At 42.3% G+C, this 22,374-nt stretch overlaps 1 protein-coding gene across 4 annotated transcripts in view; it reads left to right on the top strand.

The window, feature by feature from the left end:
- Positions 1-1,210: 1,210 nt before the first annotated feature.
- The window catches only part of llgl2 (LLGL scribble cell polarity complex component 2), a 69,193-nt gene continuing 48,029 nt past the window's right edge, over positions 1,211-22,374 (top strand). For 2 of the 4 annotated variants that reach the window (XM_054736375.2, XM_054736372.2), the window contains exons 1-2: positions 1,211-1,350; positions 17,304-17,423. In XM_054736375.2, the coding sequence (XP_054592350.1) occupies positions 17,349-17,423 (75 nt within the window). In that variant the 5' untranslated portion in view covers positions 1,211-1,350; positions 17,304-17,348. Of the gene's footprint in view, positions 1,351-2,047; positions 2,145-2,176; positions 2,255-17,303; positions 17,424-22,374 lie in introns of those variants that run through there. The other 2 variants (XM_054736373.2, XM_054736374.2) reach the window with 2 other exon arrangements.

Here is a 22,374-nt window from a genome sequence, read left to right as displayed (position 1 = left end):
TGCATGAAAGTTGTTATAAACTGTTGTGTCTCATTGGTGTGGCTTAGTAACACAATTGAGAAATGGTTTTGTGTATTTAGACTGATTTACCTAGGAGCTATTGAAAAAATCCCTTAATTTTGGAATAAAATCCTAATAAAAAGATCAGATTGTGTGAAATGTGTTAAAACTGTTGTCTTGTAAATGTAGTTTAGTAACACAAGTCAGAAGTAATTTTGAGTCACTTCGGAAATTATTCTGGAAGTTTTTTTTTACTCGTTTACAAAGGACAACAATTTTGTTGATAGTCCCTAAGCGAGCCACCGTTCCCTATAGCGAGTCCTGGGACCAATGCTGTACCAATGTCTGTCGAATATCCAACGTCCAACTTCGAGCTAACTTCACCGCGGTCCGATGACGGTGGTGTCGGCTGTTAACTTGATAAGCTCGACAGACTCGTGGTTGGAGGAGCAGCTGTTGGAGTACAGGGAGAAGATCAGAGGGGAGAGAACACAGCCCTGAGGAGAACCGGCGCTGATGGTCTGCAGGTCAGAGACTTTCTTCTCCAGCCTGACCTGCAGCTTCCTGTCAGTCAGGAAGTCAGTGTATCATGTAATTGTTTAGAGAATACAATTTCTACTACAGTTGTACAGTTTTTTATACACAAATGCAAATGTGGCGCTATTAACCCCATCTTTATTATTTTTCTGAATGAACTTGCATCCCTTATGGACTGTGTTACAATATGCAAAGCCAAGAAGGCAATTGGTTGTATAACAATTTGCTAAATGTATCATTTACCCATGGGTTTAACATGCTTTTCCTTTTCTTTTCTTTTCTTTCTCTCTGTCACCGTTTATTACCAGAACCTGCACTTAGATATAGAAATATGTTAGAGCTGCTGTTTAAGTTTGCAAACGTTTTACTCCATTGTTATGTTCCAGTGTGTGTGTGTGTGTGTGTGTGTGTGTGTGTGTGTGTGTGTGTGTGTGTGTGTGTGTTGAAACTGTTGTAAACCTGTAACATACATCAGTTGGAACTTGGAATAATAATAATAATTTAAAAAAAAAGCTTAAATTCGTTATAAAAGCAGAAGTGTCTCCTTCCGAGGTTCCGTGAACGCACCGTGGGGGCGGAGCTAGTGAAGTTTAGCTGAGCCGGAAACGGCCACGGAGCCTCCGCGCCGCAGATTTCGGCAGAAACTACTTAAGTAGCGCAGGGTTCCAGGCCCGGAGACCGGCGCTCGGTTCCTGGGACAACCGGACGCGTGTCCCCGTAACTTCATCAGAGGACAGAGAGGCGGCGGGACAGCCTGGGAGCCTGCCGGACGTGGACTCTCGTCTCGCGGCTTGACCCTCCGTTGTGATCCAGGTGGGTTGGGTAAGGTTACTGGGAGGAGGCCTGCGCGCTTCAGCGAGCAGGTGACCACAGGTGTTTGCTTGTGGGTCATTAGGGAAGCTCGCCAGCTGTTCTCTGTCAGCTGTTTAGGTATCCAGCTGTGGTTTGTCTTCAGTTGGTCCTCTCGGCTCTGACCGTCATACCTCACCTGGAACCGACTCGATGCTGGATGGGGTAGATGTGAAATGGAGACCTGGATGGGAGATCTAGTCTCCTGTCCTCAGGCTCGTACCTGGTTAACTTCATGCTGACCACCTGGAACCCAGACGGCATGTCCAGGTGAACAACAGCTAGGGTTGCGTCATTACGGAAACGTCTGGCTCCTGCTAGGTGTGTCTCCCCTCCCCTCCAGCAGGTCTGGTTGCAAGCTGGAGAGGCTGTTTGGGAGGAGGGTGTGAACCAGGAAGAAGCCTCCCGAGTCCTCAGGTGTGTGTGTGTGTGCGCGCGCATCCTTCCAGTTCCACCTGCCCAGCCGAACAAAAGCCTGTTGTCGGAGTGGTTCCACCTGCAACTGTCATGGAGGCCAGCTGAAGAGACCTTACCTGTGTCACACCTGCAGATGAACAGAAACAGGAGTCAGAACAATAATGCTGCAGCAGCTTCTTCATGTCGTAGACAAATACATCCAGGCCGATCATCAGGCAGGTGAGGTGAGGGACGGAGGATGGACCACTTGGACCTGCACCGCTGAGATCTCTTCTGTGTTGTAAAAACAAGGCTGGTTGAGATGAACCTCTCTGCATTGTGATGATGTCATCCTGAAACAGGTGTGGAGCCCTTCACTGACGACCGTCCTAGTTTTCTCTGGATATTGGCGCGCTGTAGGCAGGACCCTAGAGCAGTGGCTACAGGAGGCTTCGTGTTGGGGTGGAACGAGGTTGGTGACGTGCTCCTCGTCACTGGTGAAGGTTAGGTACTAGGACTACACGTGTGACCTGTGTATCACACACAAACATGCCTGTATTTTCATCTAGGACTCCCGCGGTGCGGTAGAGTGGTGTCCAGTTATGTTTTTGTCCCAACGTTGATGCTCAGACTCGTAGCAGCTGTTCTCTGCTCTTATAGCAGTACAGTCTGTCCGTGTGACTGAGCCATCAACTATGACATGAAATTTAATCATTTAGTCCATGATTTTGTTTCATGCTACACAATGATGTAGCTTCTTTAGTAGGGCTGGGGTAAACAATTATTTTTAAAACAATTATTCTGACGATTATTTTATCGAATAGTCGACTATTCTAATGACTATTTAGACGAAAACCTCAAATTCATCAAAAAAATTGATAAATTCTTACTGTAAGAGAATAAACACTACAGGCCTTCCATTTTGTACAACACTGCTTTTATTGTGTTGGTTGGTTATGTTCTGGTGACTGTAGAACTTGGGAGTGCAGGCTGCTGCCTGAGAGGTGGTTGGAGACGGAGTGTCTCCATGCTGCTTTGTTTGGGTCACTTATGTGCGGGAGGCGAGTGGTGTTACGACTCTTCCTGGGGAGTTTGGCTCGTGTGCAAAAAGGAAGGGACAATAACGGGATTTAAAAGTTAAAATGATGATCAGGTTTATTTACAACTACAACAAAAAAAAAATCTTTCCATCCACAGGTTGGGAATAATAAAACTAATTCTGCCTGTGGGGAATTAAAACAAAAGTACAAATAAGTAGGGATGTCCCACTGGGCAAAGATTACGGAGTTCTGGACCAAAATAAGTACCGTAAATCCTACAGGCCCGGGCCTGTATTTGACTTCTGATTACCTTCAATGGTGTCTGTTTGTTGCAACCAGCAGGTACAAAAACTAACTTGTTTTTATTTGACTATTTTTCTGTCCTGTCTGTTTATTATCTTCCTGCATCTCCTCTCAGTCCTAAAGAAAAACTGCTACCTGGGTTCATATATATTCACCTCATGAGTTACCTTTGAACTGCAGTTCTAAAAGATCTACCGACCGCTAAAACAGCGGAGCGCTCGCTGCTTGGCGGCCGCATCAGTGATCGGTGCGTCACCGGATGACAAGGTGATGCGCCCCGCTCCACAGCGAAATGCATCAGGCGCAAATAAAAGACAGAAAACATTAAAGGAAATGAACGATCGCGTGCCAGTACCGACGCTCTGGCACAGCGCGTTGCCCCCCCGCCCCCCCCCCCCCGCCCCCCCCCCCCCCCCCCCCGAGCACAGGAGCTTGTCACCTGCTGACAGCAGGCTGCTGTCTTTTCCGAGGACTGCATCTTGCCGGTCATTATCACGTGACAGCGACTAGTCGATGACAGGCATAACAAGTCACTATAGAGCGGTGAAGTCGACTAGTGACTAGTTCATACAACCCCTGCTGCTGCTCCCCAGAGTGTTCTGCAGCATAATCAGCACGTTCTCTTTGAACTTGATATCAAATTTTCGCCTCCTCTTCGTCTCCGCACGGTTAAAGTTACCCTCGAGGTCTATCACTGGCAAATCAAAAGTGAGACGATGACACAACCGCCCCCGTACTTGCTTGTTACCACATTCCACCCGGCCACAATAAAAAAACGGCCATTATTCACCTCCGCCGACTCCGGCCAAAATATGAGACCCGGCCGTTAATTGAATACAGGCCAATATTAGAGGATTTACTGTAAACCAAAAACACCCAGCAGCAAACAGACCAGCACGGAGGAGAGACTGCTACCACCAAAAAAGCTCTCCCAATGTCTGAAAGAAGCTCCTTTATGAAGGGAGAAACTCTCCCGGTGGTTTTCTACATCTGCGATTGAGACGGAGCAGCGCATCTGACCCCGGAAGTTGTTGTCCGTTGCCGGGAGACGAAGGCGGGCAAAACAGGAAAGGAATCTAGTAGTGGACGGACGTTGTTCCGGGTCTTCGGTATTTGGCGGAGATGTTAGTGAAGGCGGAGAAGAGGGCGAGCCCAGAGCAGGGGGGTGGTGGAGGGGAGAATGCATGCGCGCAGGGGCGTAGCAAGCTTTTTTTAAAGTGTGGGTGTTGAGATTTCTTTGAGCTGTCCATCTGTCTGACTAATCTAGATCTTATTCCACCACGAGGTGTGCCCCAGCACCAAAGAGCAGACATGAAAACGATGAGTATTAAACCACTCCAGGGGGGTCCGGGGACAGGCCCCCCAATAGAAAATGTTAGACATTTTCTATTCAGCGTGGTGTATTTAGAGATAAAAGTAGAGTTACAGGCTGGTGAGAAAGTACGATAAAGTATCTGTACATGTTGATGGTACTATAATATTGTATGTGATGGAGTACACATCCTGTCCTGTCTCTAATCCATCATGAACACCGACTACAGAGAAATCCTCTGATGCATCCATGCTGCTCAGTACCACACCTGTATGATGTCACTAGTTACTAAAGAACCAATCAGCTGGCAGAGCTGCTGGTGAACGTGTGAGTGTGCAGAACTGTTAAACTACGTGACTCAACTTGAGCAGCAAAGTCGAATCCAGCTGCTGTTGTTTATTTGTTGTTGTTGTTGTTTATAGAAATGTATCTGCAGGGCTTCAGGCCCAGGGCAGAGTTTTAGACCTCAGACCAAACCACATCCAGACCTGTTGTTAATAATATCCTGTATTATTTACACCAGTCAGAACATTCAGTCATGTTCACACATCCAGACCTTAGAAATGACATAAAATCAATATCAGGGTTTCTCCTGGCTCACACTGAGGCAGAGGGGGTACCATCCTGACCGTGCACCAGCACCAGCACATGCACTCTGCATTCAACTGCCTCACTTATTTAAAAGCCAAATATGATGAAAGGCTCAATAATAAGTAGGGCTGGGGGTAAACGATTATTTTTAAAACGATTATTCTGACGATTATTTTATCGAATAGTCGACAATTCTAATGACTATTTAGACAATTAATCTAATGATTATTTTTCTATTGCACAATTAATAAAAACCAAAAAATCTCTAATAAATTCCTCCAAAAAATTGATTAATTGTTACTGTAAGAGAATAAACATACAGGCCTTCCATTTTGTATAACACTGCTTTTATTGTGTTGGTTGGTTATGTTCTGGTGACTGTAGAACTTGGGAGTGCAGGCTGCTGCCTGAGAGGTGGTTGGAGACGGAGTGTCTCCATGCTGCTTTGTTTGGGTCACTTATGTGCGTGAGGCGAGTGGTGTTACGACCCTTCCTGGGGAGTTTGGCTCGTGTGCAAAAAGGAAGGGACAATAACGGGATTTAAAAGTTAAAATGATGATCAGGTTTTTTTTACAACTACAAAAAATCATAAACCTTTCCATCCACAGGTTGGGAATAATAAACTAATTCTGCCTGTGGGGAATTAAAACAAAAGTACAAATAACTAGGGATGTCCCACTGGGCAAAGATTACTGAGTTCTGGACCAAAATAAGAATCTCCAAAGGTCCAAACTCTAAACTGGGCGGTTAAACCAAACTCAAGGTGATATTTTACACTAAACCGAAAACCCACAACACTCTAAATGTAATAAAAGGGAGATCTACACCACAAAAAAGATGAACTCTAAACCAAAACGTAACAGCTTATCCCAACGCAAGAAGCTGTTAGCGAAGATGCTAACAGTAGCTTTACCAACGTTAAGTTCAAGTTACCAAGTTTAAATAAACCAAAAACACCCAGCAGCAAACAGACCAGCACGGAGGAGAGACTGCTACCACCAAAACAGCTCTCCTCATGTCTGAAAGAAGCTCCTTTATGAAGGGAGAAACGCTCCCGGTGATTTTCTACATCTGCGGTAGAGACGGAGCAGCGCGTCTGACCCCGGAAGTTGTTGTCCGTTGCCGGGAGACGAAGGCGGGCAAAACAGGAAAGGAATCTAGTAGCGGACGGACGTTGATCCGGGTCTTCGGTATTTGGCGGAGATGTTAGTGAAGGCGGAGAAGAGGGCGAACTAGAGGAAAAACAGGCAGATTCCTCCTCTATTTACAAACTCCTGGGGATGCAACAAGTGGGCGCGGGGCGTCGACTTCCGGATCTGACGTCGACAAATTTTTAGAATCGAGCCGTCGACGTCATTGAGGCTTCGCTACAGCCCTAATAATAAGCATTAGATTGGTGTTTAGTTCCCTTTTTCCATCTGATATTTATAGTTTAAAACCATTTTTAATATGTGACCTACATTTCAGTAACATGTTAGGTTTGTATTAATAACTCATCTTAGTCACAACAACACATAAATATATGCAGTAACATATAATGCATTTCATTAACATGCATTTGTGTTGGAAATGCTAATAACATTTAATTTCTGCTGCTAACAATGTAACGGTGGCATGTCTGTTATGTACGGGTTAGGGGGGTGGTCCGTTTTGCCTTGGCCCCCAGAATGCCTTGGTACGGCCCTGGGTGTGTGACTGAGTGTTGAAGGTGATCTGAATGGTATCAGATGTATAAATATGACATGTGTGTAACTTATTGTTTTATACTGGTAAAAACGTGTAGTGGAGATAAATCTACCTACATTTTACTTTGTTTTCTTGTTTTTATTGAACTATTTCCTGTCCTGTCTGTCTCTCATCTTCCTGCATCTCCTCTAAACTCTCCAGAAAATCTGCTGCCTGGATTCTTACTTTTTCACCTCATCAGTTACTTCTGAGCAGACCAAAGGGATCTCCTGACCGCAGAGCGGAGAGCGCGTTTCGATGCTGCGTCAGTGAGGTGACATCACCGCAGCACACGATGAGCGGAGCGCGTCAGGAACGATTAAAAGACAGAGTACCAGAGGATGTAAACAGATATGAACGATCATGTGTTAATAATAAGGTTTTGTAGTGACACCTTGAGAATGTATCGTACGCCGGATGCAGCGGGCGCACCAACGATCAGCGCTCTGCGTCCTCCGCTCAACAGAACCCCGCTACGCTGAGAGTCCATAAATACTGCAATATAGGCAGAAACTGGATCTTTCCCTGACAGATCTCTAGCCCCCATAACTCGATCCCTGCTCCTGGATGAAAAACTGGACATTTTGATCCATGTAGGAGGACAGAGGGTGAAAAGTGGACATGTCCGGGGGAAAGAGGACATATGGACAGCCTACAATAGCACCAACCACAGAAATGTACCAACTAGCGAGAAAAGCAACTTGTGATCTTTTGCTGCAGCGGTTTTAGCGCTTTTCGGTGCACCGCTGCTGATACAGCGCCCTGTAGTGGCGCAACGCTGCAACTGCAGTGAAAATAACATCCATATAGCTGGGGGCAGAGTGAAAACAGGCTGGGGCGGCACAAAATTAGCTGGAGGCGGCCGCCACCAAATCTAAACGCAGGAAAATCCCTGGATATTAAAGTTAAAACTGATTAATATTGTTTCTTCATTAAATGATCAGTGTAAACACCTTTTATAGGGAGCCACGCCCACCTACTTCCAGACCACGGGTCCCCAGAAGAACAATGAATGAATGCAAACCAACGGGGCTAAAAACGCTATTTTCTAACTCCGCTTGCTTTGTGCCATGGATAGGCCTGGGCGGTATGGCAAAAATGTCATATCACGGCATTTTTTAAAATTATATCGGTTTTGCGGTATTTGACGGTATTTTTCACAAGGCCGTGATTACCCAGATTATTTTTATATAAGAAAATAACTACTGCACTAGATTGGCCTTAAATAGCCCGTTTTACCTTCATGTGCAGGTAGGTAAACGCAGAAACCCCCTCGAAGTACCCTTGTCAAAAGAAACCAGTTAAGAAATAACAACTAGGAAGTTAAAATATTGCAGTCAAAATAAACTATTTTTATTGAACACATTTTGCATATAATCTGTGCAGTTAAGCATCTTTATGATTTAACATCCAATGTTATTGCGTTGGTTATCTCGACCCACCGCTTGCTTTTTTTTAAATACAGTCCCTTTAGCGAACGCGTCTTTAATGGACGCCTGACTCTGACTGCTACTGGCCGTGTTAGCCTTGGAGGTGGAGGGTGCGGATCAAAGCTCGAGACATGCTTGGTATTCCAAGACGTGTTTTCGGCTGAGGTGATGAAGCAAGTTGCTGATATTACCCCCGCCGGCTACCACCGTTGCTCGACAGCATTTGCTTATAATAGTTGTTTGCTCCACGTCCGAACTTTTAAACCCGAAATACCTCCAAACAGTAGACGTGGCTCCTCTTTTTGGAATAAGTTCTTCTGCGTTCAAAGTTTTAGTGTCACCGTGACAGCTCCCGCCAGCCGCCGTTCTTGGTTTCACCACGCTGTGGTGTTTGTGTGTAGCAGTGAAATGAGTCCCAGCTGAAACAGTTTCCTGCTACGAACGTTCTAGACGTTGTTTAGGCCATTCACCGGTGTAGCGGTATGTGAAAAATTCATATCATAACCAAAATAAACACCGGTTTGTAGTATGAACCAGTATACCTCCCCAGACTATCCATGGATTCCACACATGATGTCTGCGAATTTTAAAGATGCATTTTGATACCAGGAAGACGCTTACTGTCGAACGGGGGGAACGATATTTTAGGTGTTGTGTGAAAATAAGTCCAGGATTACAAATGCGCGTCATTGAACCAGACCTGGAGAAAAATGAGGGAAAAGGTCTGGAAGTTCATTAAACTTCCCACAGGAGGAAAGAACCACCATAAATCTGGTCATGTGGTGAGTAGCAGCTACGCTAGGGGGGAGGAGCTCATGTGGTGATGTCACATATGCGACGCGCTGATTTCGAGTGTCTAGTCATGCTAATTACAAACTTTTACAAGCTGATCAATCTCAAAGTCTGTGACTGGCGTGGTCGAAACACCATCATTATTTTTCATTTAAGTAGCAGTACAACACGTGTGTCCAGGGTGTAAGGCACGTGGATTAGAAAACGGTATTTTTAGGCCCGTTGGCTTGCGTTCATTTTTTTGTTTTGTTGACCCTTGAGCCGACCGGGAAGGGAGGAGACTTGGGCTCCCTATACTGGATGTTGTCCAGCTGAAGCAGACGTCTGCTTATTTCTAACAGAGCTGAGCGGTGGGAGAAAATATTCTGGCTTGTTTAATCAGATTTTTCCATCAGCTGTGGGTTTAGTGTGTTCACTTAATATTAATTATAAAACTATAAATAACAGGCCACTACAGTCTGGCTAGAGCGTGTTTCTTGGAACAGCAGCTGGTTGGGTTAGGGTTGGCAGCAGCTCACCGGTTCCTGACAGGAGAACTCCTCTCATCAGCAGCAGGTGATCTACAGAGGGTCATGACTGAACCTCTCATTGTGACACCAGAGCGGGCTCATGCAGCTCATTAGTGCGACTCGATTCTACAGTTTTCATAAATAAACTAGGGCCGGGACTTTAACGCGTTAATTACGATTAATTAATTAGAAAAAAATAACGCGTTAAAAAAAATTAACGCATTTAATTGCAGCTTGCATTTCAAGCACGGCGGAACCTTTGTCATTGCACGACTTCCTCGTAGACAGAATATCACTGACGCACACAACAATGCACAGTGCTGATGGCTCCTAAAACGTAATAAAAACAGAAAGAAGTTGCCTTGCTTGGACTGATGCAGGATTTAGGAAACACGTCCGCCTCTTTTCTTAACTTGAAAAAAAAAACTTCCAGACAACAACTGAGTCCGTGTCGCGGACATTTTTCAGAGATCGTCTCTGCTGCGGCGGCCCGGTGGCACCGGGAACTTTACAGAAGTTGCGGTAAGCTATATTTTTAACATTTACGTAACATGTGTGCAGCGCTGAAAGCACCAGACAGAATAATTCTGTGCCCTAACAGTAGTTTATGAAAGTAGTCAGACAAACGAGAGGCACCTGGCTGCCGCTGGGAGAACGCTCCGTGTTCTCACTACTCTGTAAACAATCACAGACAACGTGTCTTAAAGTTGAAAACAGAAGTTTAAGTTAAAACAGAAACACTCTGAAACTTTTCTGATGATTTTCTAAACAATTCTGTCGGGGAGTTATACGTTTCTGAGACGAGTCTCTGTCTAAACATCACATGCATTACTATCATTAAGCAGCAGGTGTGTTGAAGCTGTCATCAGCTAAGGGGCGGATGTTTCAGGGGCAGCGAGGAACGAGGAAGTGGTGATCAGGCTGGAGATCACACCAGATTCGCTGCTGCAGACGTGAATCTGCGGGTCTGCAGCATCCCCTTCTTAACGTGACATCAGGACTTCCCATGTAAGGAAGGTCCGCTCACCTGTTCGTCAGATTATTATTTCCTCGCCATGATCTTTAATCTTCCCATCATCCTCCAGTCATCCAACTGGAACCAGTTAGTGTTCCTGATCATTCTCAGAATATGCCACGCCTGCTCTGGTGTTAAAAGTTAGTACATTTAAGTCCTAGATCATATTTGTGCCTGTTCTACTGTCATTTTGAAGGATTATTATTCATTTATGTGTTTTTACTACATTATGAGTAGAAATGCTAATAAAAACTCCCAATTATACAAACAAGTGAAACTGGAAAAATTAGAATCTGGTGCAAAGTCAAATTTATTTCAGTCATTCAACTAGACAGAGAGACTATTTAAAGGCTCAGGAACCCTTTGCAGGTGTTTTCTATTAGTAATTATACATTTTAGTTGATTTGTCTTATTTCATATCACACAGTGACATTTTTAGTTTACAGTAATAACCATGTCTAATGTTTGATTCTCTGTCTCATAATTTTAATTAAAAGCTTTAATTTGAGAGCGCATTTTCCTGAACGATTAAAATGCGATTAATTTAGAGTAATTAATTACAAAGCCTGTAATTAATTAGATTAATTTTTTTTATCAAGTCCCAGCCCTAAAATAAACACAACTTAGATCTGTGGCTCATATTAAACCAAAACCAGAGCGCTGCGGGAGCGAGCTCGTAAAGAGCACGCACGTTTTTACCGCTTGGGCGGTGAGGAGCGGTCAGGAATCTTGGCGTGACCTTTGACCCAGCTCTCACCCTGGATTCTCATGTCAGTTCTCTTGTTGGCTCTTCCTTCTTCCATCTCAGGAACGTTGCTAAGCTGAGTCCCATTCTGTCCCGCTCTGAACTTGAGACAGTTCTCCACACCTTCATCTCCTCACGCTTAGACTACTGTAACACTCTTTTCACGTGTCTGAGCAGAACCTCCCTGAACCGTCTACAGGTGGTTCAGAACGCCTGTGCTCGGCTTCTGACCAAGTCCTCCAAACACACCCACATCACCCCGCTTCTCCTCCAGCTTCACTGGCTGCCAGTCAACTTCAGGGTTCATTTCAAGATCCTGGTTCTGGTCTATAGGGCCTTACATGGACAAGCACCATCTTACATTGGTGATCTTCTTAGTCCCTACACCCCCAGCAGGTCCCTGAGGTCCAGTGATCACAGCCTACTGGTTGTGCAGCACCAGGCTAAGGACCAAAGGTGACAGATCATCTGCTGCTGTGGCCCCCAGACCCTGGACCTCTCTCCCCCTGAGCCTTAGATCAGTGGACTCAGTGGTCTCCTTTAAACTCACCTGTTCATGCGTTCTCTTCCTCACTAGACTCTCTCCATGCTACTGAAGCTGTCAGATCTGTACTTTTGAGTTCCTGTGATTTTCCTTTTTCGTGTTCTCCTTTTTAATCGTTTTATTTGCGTTGTTCTGGTGAAGCGTCTCGTGATCTTCATCTTCAGGCGCTGTGTAGAAAAACCTATACTCCTTGGTGGACACAGACGGGTCCAAAGGAGTTGCAGGAGGGAACCTAAGCCCCAGTGAGTCGTGGAGGATGGCTGCTCATACTGAGCCAGGATTCTCTGGAGGTTTCTTCCTGTTTAAAAGGGAGTTTTCCTCTCCACTGTCGCTGCATGCTTGCTTAGTATGAGGATTGCTTTATAGACACTGACACTAGTCAGTGACTATACAGCAATTTGCTGGGTTCCTTATATAGGAAACATTATTTCTGATTGGCTTAATGAACTGACCTGAATTGGAATGATTATTATGTGAAGCGCCTTGAGACGACTCTTGTCGTGATTTGGCGCTTTATAAATAAACTTGAATTGAATCTAAACTTTAGGTGCTGGTCTGTGATTGTGGAGATGGTTGTTTTTAACCTTTATTTCCCCAAGAAAAAACCCATTGAGATTTAAAACCTCTTTTCAAGGGAGTCCTGCAGCAGACATCCCATAAATACACGGAAACAAAGTTTACTCAATTAAGACCCGTATAAAAAACTAAAAATATAATAAAAATAGCTAAAGTAAAATATCTAAAACAACAACAACAACAACAAAGAAACGAGTAGATTTAAAACCTTAAAACAATCTAAGTAAAACTGTTGCATGTCAATGAATTGTTTTCAAGAACTCTTAAAAACACTCGGCGAAGTACATCCGTCGTCTTCTATTTAGCCTGCAGCTCATTCCAAGCTGCCGGTGCTGAGTGGGCTAAAGCTCTTTCCCAGTTCATCGCGTTCAAATGGGCCAGCAAGCAGGCGAAGAGGGTAGCGAGCAGCCGTTTTCATTTAGAGTAGGGAGCTTATGTAGGAAGTAGTGCTGGGGTAAACGGTTATATTTAAAACGGTTATTCGGGCGATTATTTTATCGAATGACTCTAATGACTAGTTAGACGATTAATCTAACAATTATTTTTCTGCTGCACAATTAATAAAAACCAGAAAATCTCAAATACCCCAAAAATGTAATAAATTAAGAGAATAATCACTACGGGCCTTCCATCTTGTATAACACTGCTTTTATTGTGATGTGGTGGGCTGTGTTGTGGTGACATGCAGAGCTTGGGAGGGCAGGCTGCCTGAGAGGTAATTCCAGACTAGGGCTGCACAATATATCGCAAATATATCGTTATCGCGATATCAGCATGTGCAATATGCATATTGCAAAGAGCAGATAAATATCGTAATGAATGGTCAGCTCAGATGTTTCCTACTCAGAATGCCTTCTGTCAAGCAAATGGAAGCATGATGTTTTTTAACACATCAAATAGAGCTCTTCACCCATTCGGCCAATTGGGTGGGTTCTCATAGGCTAGAGCCCCTCCCCCGTTCCTTGTCTCACCTCTTTTACTCTCCCATTCCCTCTCCTACACTTAGGAGGAGGGATTGGGGGAGCCAGGTTTAGCCTAGTCCGGCTCAGTTGTGGTTGAACGTAATACCACGGCGCCACCTCTGTTACCTGGTTTCTACCAACCCCCCCCCCCCCCCCACCCTTTTCCTTTCTTCTTTTCCTCTATTCTGTTCTTTTTCTCGTTTTTTCCTTACTCTGTTCTTTTATTCTTCTCTACTCTGTTCTTTTGCTCTTCATTGATACGACCCAACAATCGGAGGGGAGTTCTTGAGTGGCATGCGCCGGCCCGTGCACTGCCAGTGAATCCCTAATCCAAACTGTTTCGGTCAATGGACTGATTCAGGGGGATCTCACAACATCTACTCTATCTACTCTACCTAATGTTGATGGTTAGCAAACACCTGAGTTAGCTTAGTCCCGCTCTTTCTGCCTATTCTGCTTTTCCCAGGATCCACTGATTGTCTTTTCTTGTTCGTTTTCTTTTCCCTTCCCTCACATCTTTTGCTTTTCTCATTTTTATGATTTTTTTGGTCATTTAAAAAAATGTCTTTGTTTTTGGTTATTTTTGTTCCTGAGTGAAGTTTTTATTCATCACACATAATATTGTCATTGCAATATGAATCACTGTTATCGCATATCGCAGGTTTTCCTTATATTGTGCAGTCCTGCTGTAGACCAAGTTTTCCTCCCCGCTGCTTTGGTTTGGTCACTCATGTGCGTGTGGTGTTGGCTTGTGGACAATAACGCAAGATTTAAAAGTTAAAATGACGAACAGGTTTATTTACTAAAGTAACTTAAATCACAGGTCAGGAATACTAACAAACAAAACTAATACGAGGAAAACTAATGGGGAAGTAAAACAAAAGTACAAACAACAAGGGTGTTCAGTAATCCGATTACTAAAAATGTCCTCCTGGGCAAAGATTACTGCGTTCTAGACCAGCTGTTGTCCGTTGCCTTTTATCCTGAGTCTTCCTACCGGAGCATGCTTATTCACTACGAGCAGAAAACCGTCCCTAAAATATGTTCACGCTAATTCAACATCTGGAATCAAAGCTATTTCCTCCCAGTCAGAGTGTGACGAGTCATGATGAAATGGTGGTTCATCAAAATGCTGAAGAATCCTTCTAAAAATAACCCCATGTTTTAACTTGGGCACCTAAGTGTTCCTAATAACAGCAACAACACAACGGTCACTTAGTCCTGCTGCAGACACCCGTAGACCCACCATCCACCAACAGTTGTAAGGAACGTTTCAGAACCACATCGATTCAGGTGGACTTTATTTGACTTTACACGTTCCCACTGTGGGACCATAAAGCATATTTTCATCCTGTTCTGAACTTGGGAAGAGTGGATAAGAAGTCCATGTGTCCCACTGGGCAGGAGAAGACGCCGCTGGGTGGGCTTCAGCGCTCCTCTGTGGGACACAGGAAGGCTCTGACTGGATGAGATAAAAGATGAACTATTAAAACTTCTTGTTCCAGCCTGGATCTCAGTCCTCTAAGCTCCACCCCTTTTCACCCATAGCCTGCTGAAACTCAATAATCCAGTTTAATCTGACAAATGTTTTAACCCTTAAAATCAGTGCTGATGCTGCTGTTCCACAGCCAGAGAATCCATGGAGCAGGAGCCAGCCTGCTCCGGGAACCAGACCTGGTTCATGATGGGAATTCTGGGACTTTTCCATCAAACTAGGCTTTAGTGACGTGGTTGATCTTTAATTCACCAGTGGGTAAATAATGGTCGTGGAGCTACCGTCAGTGAGGCTCTTGTGTCTGCTCCTGGCTCTGATTACAGGAAGGAGGCGGCGGGAGATACCGTGTCCTGGCAGCCACACCCTAGACAAGATCTCAGTGCTGTTGCAGAAGGAAGCATCTCTGCAGCCTTGCTCCACTTCACAAGTTCACGTTGTCAGCTGGCTCTGCTCCTCCTGCCTTTGTCAGGTGTAATCAGATTACACTCGATGCATACGGAAGCCAGGCGTGTTGATCTTTGTGTTCTCACATTTTGTATGGTTCTGCTCACTAGTTTAATTCTCACTTTGTCACCCTTTCAAAATAAAAGCACAAAGGCATGAAGGTTGGCTTTGATGGTCCAGTTCTGAGACGGCGTATGTAAAGCAGGTCTGACTGAGGACATAAAAATGTTTGTACTGTGAAATGTTGTGAATGTCAGCTATTTCCTGGCCCCTCACTTGCTCCCTAGCAGAATGGTAACTGTCGTTGATGCAATGGAGCCATGCAGAAGTTTTGCAGGTTCAACCACCTTCTCCTGGGCTCGGGTTGATCCTGCCCAGGTTTGTTTTCTCTCCGCTGACACCAGTGAACTGTGAGGCGACGGATAACAAACAGCACTTTATGAGCAAAGAGTGTGTAAAAGACACACAAAGGGGTTTTAAGTTAGGATCAAATGTAAATGGAGTTCCAGTCTTATCAGTAAAGAGCTGAGCTGTCTCTAAACCCAACAATCTGACATCGTGGGAAAACCTGTAGCTGTGAGCGGCGCTGGGACCAGGCTGAAACCGGCTACAGTCATGTTTTTCTGACTAACGTGAGACCATGAGCAGAATCCGGGCCGGGTTGTACATTAATGTTCTGGCTAATAGCACTGGTGCTACAGAGGTTGCAGCTTTTATTGAACTAGCGTAAAAAAATCTGTTAGTCTCTAAAACCAAAAGTACTACTTATGACTCAAACACAATGACATCACTAGTAGAGCATGTAATGACAACACAATAACAATGAAAATCTTCAGACATGTTTGTGTCCGTGTACTTTCACAAAGATAGAACATTTTCAGTTTTAGAGTTTTAGAAAAAGCTACGTACAAAAAAACACGTGTGGTTGTGTGTGTGAGGTCACACTTCCAGCAGGTCTGCTGCCCACTGCTTTAGCCATGGTCTCTGAGCTCTTTGAAATGGACAGCTGCTTATTTGCTGCCTGGCTTGGGGCAAACTCCTTTGTAGTGGACATGAGCGTCACACCCGTGTTTTAACACCTACACTTTTTCTGAGGAGGACGTTGACGCCCGCGGTTTTTCTGACGGGGACGTTTTTCTGACAGGGACGTTGACGCCCGCGGTTTTTCTGACGGGGACGTTTTTCTGACGGGGACGTTGACGCCCGCGGTTTTTCTGACTGGGACGTTTTTCTGACGGGGACGTTGACGCCCGCGGTTTTTCTGACGGGGACGTTTTTCTGACGGGGACGTTGACGCCCGCGGTTTTTCTGACGGGGACGTTGACGCCCGCGGTTTTTCTGACGGGGACGTTGACACCCGCGGTTTTTCTGACGGGGACGTTGACACCCGCGGTTTTTCTGACGGGGACGTTGACGCCCGCGGTTTTTCTGACGGGGACGTTGACACCCGCGGTTTTTCTGACGGGGACGTTGACACCCGCGGTTTTTCTGACGGGGACGTTGACGCCCGCGGTTTTTCTGACGGGGACGTTGACACCCGCGGTTTTTCTGACGGGGACGTTGACGCCCGCGGTTTTTCTGACGGGGACGTTTTTCTGACGGGGACGTTGACGCCCGCGGTTTTTCTGACGGGGACGTTGACACCCGCGGTTTTTCTGACGGGGACGTTGACACCCGCGGTTTTTCTGACGGGGACGTTGACGCCCGCGGTTTTTCTGACGGGGACGTTGACGCCCGCGGTTTTTCTGACGGGGACGTTGACACCTGCGGTTTATTCAGAACCAAAGCTTATGTGTTGTCAGCATATATGTTCCAAATATTGACGACCACTCGTTCTTTCATAATGTTTTCTTTGTACTCTCCGAATACTTGGACCGTTCACTTCTCCTAGCAGGGGATCTCAATTTTTGGGTGGCTGGGGGTACAGTCCACTAATACAGTTAAACAACCAAGTGAACTTACCAAAGCAGCTTGTTGTGCTTTTCTGGAAGCTTCAGGGTTTGAAGGTCCTCTTCTATCTCCTGTGTTTCTCCTGCAGTGTGTAACGGTGGGCCTGCAGGCTCCACACTGGTGCTAAGACACAATGAAGAGGTTCAGAAGACACGCCCATGAGTCCCAAAGGGAACGCCTCAAACAGGAGCTATTCCACTTCAACAAGGTATGATTGGCTGCTGATGGAGCTCAGCTCCATGTGGTTTCCTCCTTTTGCTCCCTACATCTGGATGTCCAGTAGCCGTTTGTGTGGAGAAGAATCACCTGGAGGCAAAACGCTCATCTTCAGCTGCACAATAATGCTTTTGGAAATGAGAGTAAAGAATAAAGTAATTGGTGTACTTGGTGATCAGAGGGAACATGTGCGTTACTAATAAGGTCCAGTGGACCCCAGGTGTTTGTTTTAGATTTTTGATGAGTGAGCTCCACCTCACCCGTGCCACATGTATCACAAAGGATAAACCATCAACTCTGGTCAACCATCGCCTGTCCTGAAGGAGTCGCCCAATAAGACAGTGAGAGGGTAGAACAGCGAGTCTTATTCAGATAACTGGTGATGCTCTACTATACAGTCAGCTGTAGGCGTGAAGGAGACACTTTCTTTGGTTTTATCAGGTACTAGTTGTGTAAACAAAAGGTTTTATTAGGTACTAGTTGTGTAAACAAAAGGTTTTATTAGGTACTAGTTGTGTAAACAAAAGGTTTTATTAGGTACTAGTTGTGTAAACAAAAGGGTTTATCAGGTACTAGTTGTGTAAACAAAAGGGTTTATTAGGTACTAGTTGTGTAAACAAAAGGTTTTATTAGGTACTAGTTGTGTAAACAAAAGGTTTTATTAGGTACTAGTTGTGTAAACAAAAGGTTTATTAGGTACTAGTTGTGTAAACAAAAGGGTTTATTAGGTACTAGTTGTGTAAACAAAAGGGTTTATTAGGTTCTAGTTGTGTAAACAAAAGGGTTTATTAGGTACTAGTTGTGTAAACAAAAGGGTTTATTAGGTACTAGTTGTGTAAAAAAAGGGTTTATTAGGTACTAGTTGTGTAAACAAAAGGGTTTATTAGGTACTAGTTGTGTAAACAAAAGGTTTTATTAGGTACTAGTTGTGTAAACAAAAGGTTTTATTAGGTACTAGTTGTGTAAACAAAAGGTTTATTAGGTACTAGTTGTGTAAACAAAAGGTTTTATTAGGTACTAGTTGTGTAAACAAAAGGTTTTATCAGGTACTAGTTGTGTAAACAAAAGGTTTTATTAGGTACTAGTTGTGTAAACAAAAGGGTTTATTAGGTACTAGTTGTGTAAACAAAAGGGTTTATTAGGTACTAGTTGTGTAAACAAAAGGTTTTATCAGGTACTAGTTGTGTAAACAAAAGGTTTTATCAGGTACTAGTTGTGTAAACAAAAGGTTTTATCAGGTACTAGTTGTGTAAACAAAAGGTTTTATCAGGTACTAGTTGTGTAAACAAAAGGTTTTATCAGGTACTAGTGTAAACAAAAGGGTTTATTAGGTACTAGTTGTGTAAACAAAAGGGTTTATTAGGTACTAGTTGTGTAAACAAAAGGGTTTATTAGGTACTAGTTGTGTAAACAAAAGGGTTTATTAGGTACTAGTTGTGTAAACAAAAGGGTTTATTAGGTACTAGTTGTGTAAACAAAAGGGTTTATTAGGTACTAGTTGTGTAAACAAAAGGTTTATTAGGTACTAGTTGTGTAAACAAAAGGGTTTATCAGTACTAGTTGTGTAAACAAAAGGGTTTATCAGTACTAGTTGTGTAAACAAAAGATTTTATCAGGTACTAGTTGTGCAAACAAAAGATTTTATCAGGTACTAGTTGTGCAAACAAAAGGTTTTATCAGGTACTAGTTGTGCAAACAAAAGGTTTTATCAGGTACTAGTTGTGTAAACAAAAGGTTTATTAGGTACTAGTTGTGTAAACAAAAGGTTTATTAGGTACTAGTTGTGTAAACAAAAGGTTTTATCAGGTACTAGTTGTGTAAACAAAAGGTTTTATCAGGTACTAGTTGTGTAAACAAAAGGTTTTATCAGGTACTAGTTGTGTAAACAAAAGGTTTTATCAGGTACTAGTTGTGTAAACAAAAGGTTTTATCAGGTACTAGTTGTGTAAACAAAAGGTTTTATCAGGTACTAGTGTAAACAAAAGGGTTTATTAGGTACTAGTTGTGTAAACAAAAGGGTTTATTAGGTACTAGTTGTGTAAACAAAAGGGTTTATTAGGTACTAGTTGTGTAAACAAAAGGGTTTATTAGGTACTAGTTGTGTAAACAAAAGGGTTTATTAGGTACTAGTTGTGTAAACAAAAGGTTTATTAGGTACTAGTTGTGTAAACAAAAGGGTTTATTAGGTACTAGTTGTGTAAACAAAAGGGTTTATCAGTACTAGTTGTGTAAACAAAAGATTTTATCAGGTACTAGTTGTGCAAACAAAAGATTTTATCAGGTACTAGTTGTGCAAACAAAAGGTTTTATCAGGTACTAGTTGTGCAAACAAAAGGTTTTATCAGGTACTAGTTGTGTAAACAAAAGGTTTATTAGGTACTAGTTGTGTAAACAAAAGGTTTATTAGGTACTAGTTGTGTAAACAAAAGGTTTTATCAGGTACTAGTTGTGTAAACAAAAGGTTTTATCAGGTACTAGTTGTGTAAACAAAAGGTTTTATCAGGTACTAGTTGTGCAAACAAAAGGTTTTATCAGGTACTAGTTGTGCAAACAAAAGGTTTTATCAGGTACTAGTTGTGTAAACAAAAGATTTTATCAGGTACTAGTTGTGTAAACAAAAGATTTTATCAGGTACTAGTTGTGTAAACAAAAGATTTTATCAGGTACTAGTTGTGTAAACAAAAGATTTTATCAGGTACTAGTTGTGTAAACAAACGGTTTTATCAGGTACTAGTTGTGTAAACAAAAGGTTTTATCAGGTACTAGTTGTGTAAACAAAAGGTTTTATCAGGTACTAGTTGTGTAAACAAAAGGTTTTATTAGGTACTAGTTGTGTAAACAAAAGGTTTTATTAGGTACTAGTTGTGTAAACAAAAGGTTTTATTAGGTACTAGTTGTGTAAACAAAAGGTTTTATCAGGTACTAGTTGTGTAAACAAAAGGGTTTATTAGGTACTAGTTGTGTAAACAAAAGGTTTTATTAGGTACTAGTTGTGTAAACAAGGTTTTATCAGGTTCTAGTTGTGTAAACAAAAGGTTTTATCAGGTACTAGTTGTGTAAACACAAGGTTTTATTAGGTACTAGTTGTGTAAACAAAAGGTTTTATTAGGTACTAGTTGTGTAAACAAAAGGTTTTATTAGGTACTAGTTGTGTAAACAAAAGGTTTTATCAGGTACTAGTTGTGTAAACAAAAGGTTTTATTAGGTACTAGTTGTGTAAACAAAAGGTTTTATTAGGTACTAGTTGTGTAAACAAAAGGTTTTATTAGGTACTAGTTGTGTAAACAAAAGGTTTTATTAGGTACTAGTTGTGTAAACAAAAGGTTTTATCAGGTTCTAGTTGTGTAAACAAAAGGTTTATTAGGTACTAGTTGTGTAAACAAAAGGTTTTATCAGGTACTAGTTGTGTAAACAAAAGGGTTTATTAGGTACTAGTTGTGTAAACAAAAGGTTTTATCAGTACTAGTTGTGTAAACAAAAGATTTTATCAGGTACTAGTTGTGTAAACAAAAGGTTTTATCAGGTACTAGTTGTGTAAACAAAAGGTTTTATCAGGTACTAGTTGTGTAAACAAAAGGTTTTATCAGGTACTAGTTGTGTAAACAAAAGGTTTTATTAGGTACTAGTTGTGTAAACAAAAGGTTTTATCAGGTACTAGTTGTGTAAACAAAAGGTTTTATCAGGTACTAGTTGTGTAAACAAAAGGTTTTATCAGGTACTAGTTGTGTAAACAAAAGGTTTTATCAGGTACTAGTTGTGTAAACAAAAGGTTTATTAGGTACTAGTTGTGTAAACAAAAGGTTTATTAGGTACTAGTTGTGTAAACAAAAGGTTTATTAGGTACTAGTTGTGTAAACAAAAGGTTTATTAGGTACTAGTTGTGTAAACAAAAGGTTTATTAGGTACTAGTTGTGTAAACAAAAGGTTTTATCAGGTACTAGTTGTGTAAACAAAAGGTTTTATCAGGTACTAGTTGTGTAAACAAAAGGTTTTATCAGGTACTAGTTGTGTAAACAAAAGGTTTTATCAGGTACTAGTTGTGTAAACAAAAGGTTTTATCAGGTACTAGTTGTGTAAACAAAAGGTTTTATCAGGTACTAGTTGTGTAAACAAAAGGTTTTATCAGGTACTAGTTGTGTAAACAAAAGGTTTTATCAGGTACTAGTTGTGTAAACAAAAGGTTTTATCAGGTACTAGTTGTGTAAACAAAAGGTTTTATCAGGTACTAGTTGTGTAAACAAAAGGTTTTATCAGGTACTAGTTGTGTAAACAAAAGGTTTTATCAGGTACTAGTTGTGTAAACAAAAGGTTATATCAGGTACTAGTTGTGTAAACAAAAGGTTTATTAGGTACTAGTTGTGTAAACAAAAGGTTTATTAGGTACTAGTTGTGTAAACAAAAGGTTTATTAGGTACTAGTTGTGTAAACAAAAGGTTTATCAGGTACTAGTTGTGTAAACAAAAGGTTTATCAGGTACTAGTTGTGTAAACAAAAGGTTTATCAGGTACTAGTTGTGTAAACAAAAGGTTTATCAGGTACTAGTTGTGTAAACAAAAGGTTTTATCAGGTACTAGTTGTGTAAACAAAAGGTTTATTAGGTACTAGTTGTGTAAACAAAAGGTTTATTAGGTACTAGTTGTGTAAACAAAAGGTTTATTAGGTACTAGTTGTGTAAACAAAAGGTTTATTAGGTACTAGTTGTGTAAACAAAAGGTTTATTAGGTACTAGTTGTGTAAACAAAAGGTTTTATTAGGTACTAGTTGTGTAAACAAAAGGTTTTATCAGGTACTAGTTGTGTAAACAAAAGGTTTTATTAGGTACTAGTTGTGTAAACAAAAGGTTTTATCAGGTACTAGTTGTGTAAACAAAAGGTTTTATCAGGTACTAGTTGTGTAAACAAAAGGTTTTATCAGGTACTAGTTGTGTAAACAAAAGGTTTTAT

The sequence above is a fragment of the Nothobranchius furzeri genome, chromosome 16, assembly GCF_043380555.1.
Source record: "Nothobranchius furzeri strain GRZ-AD chromosome 16, NfurGRZ-RIMD1, whole genome shotgun sequence".
NCBI classification, from domain to species: Eukaryota; Metazoa; Chordata; class Actinopteri; order Cyprinodontiformes; family Nothobranchiidae; genus Nothobranchius; species Nothobranchius furzeri.
The sequence above is the reverse complement of the archived record's forward strand: the minus strand, read 5'-3'. Positions and strand labels throughout refer to the sequence as shown.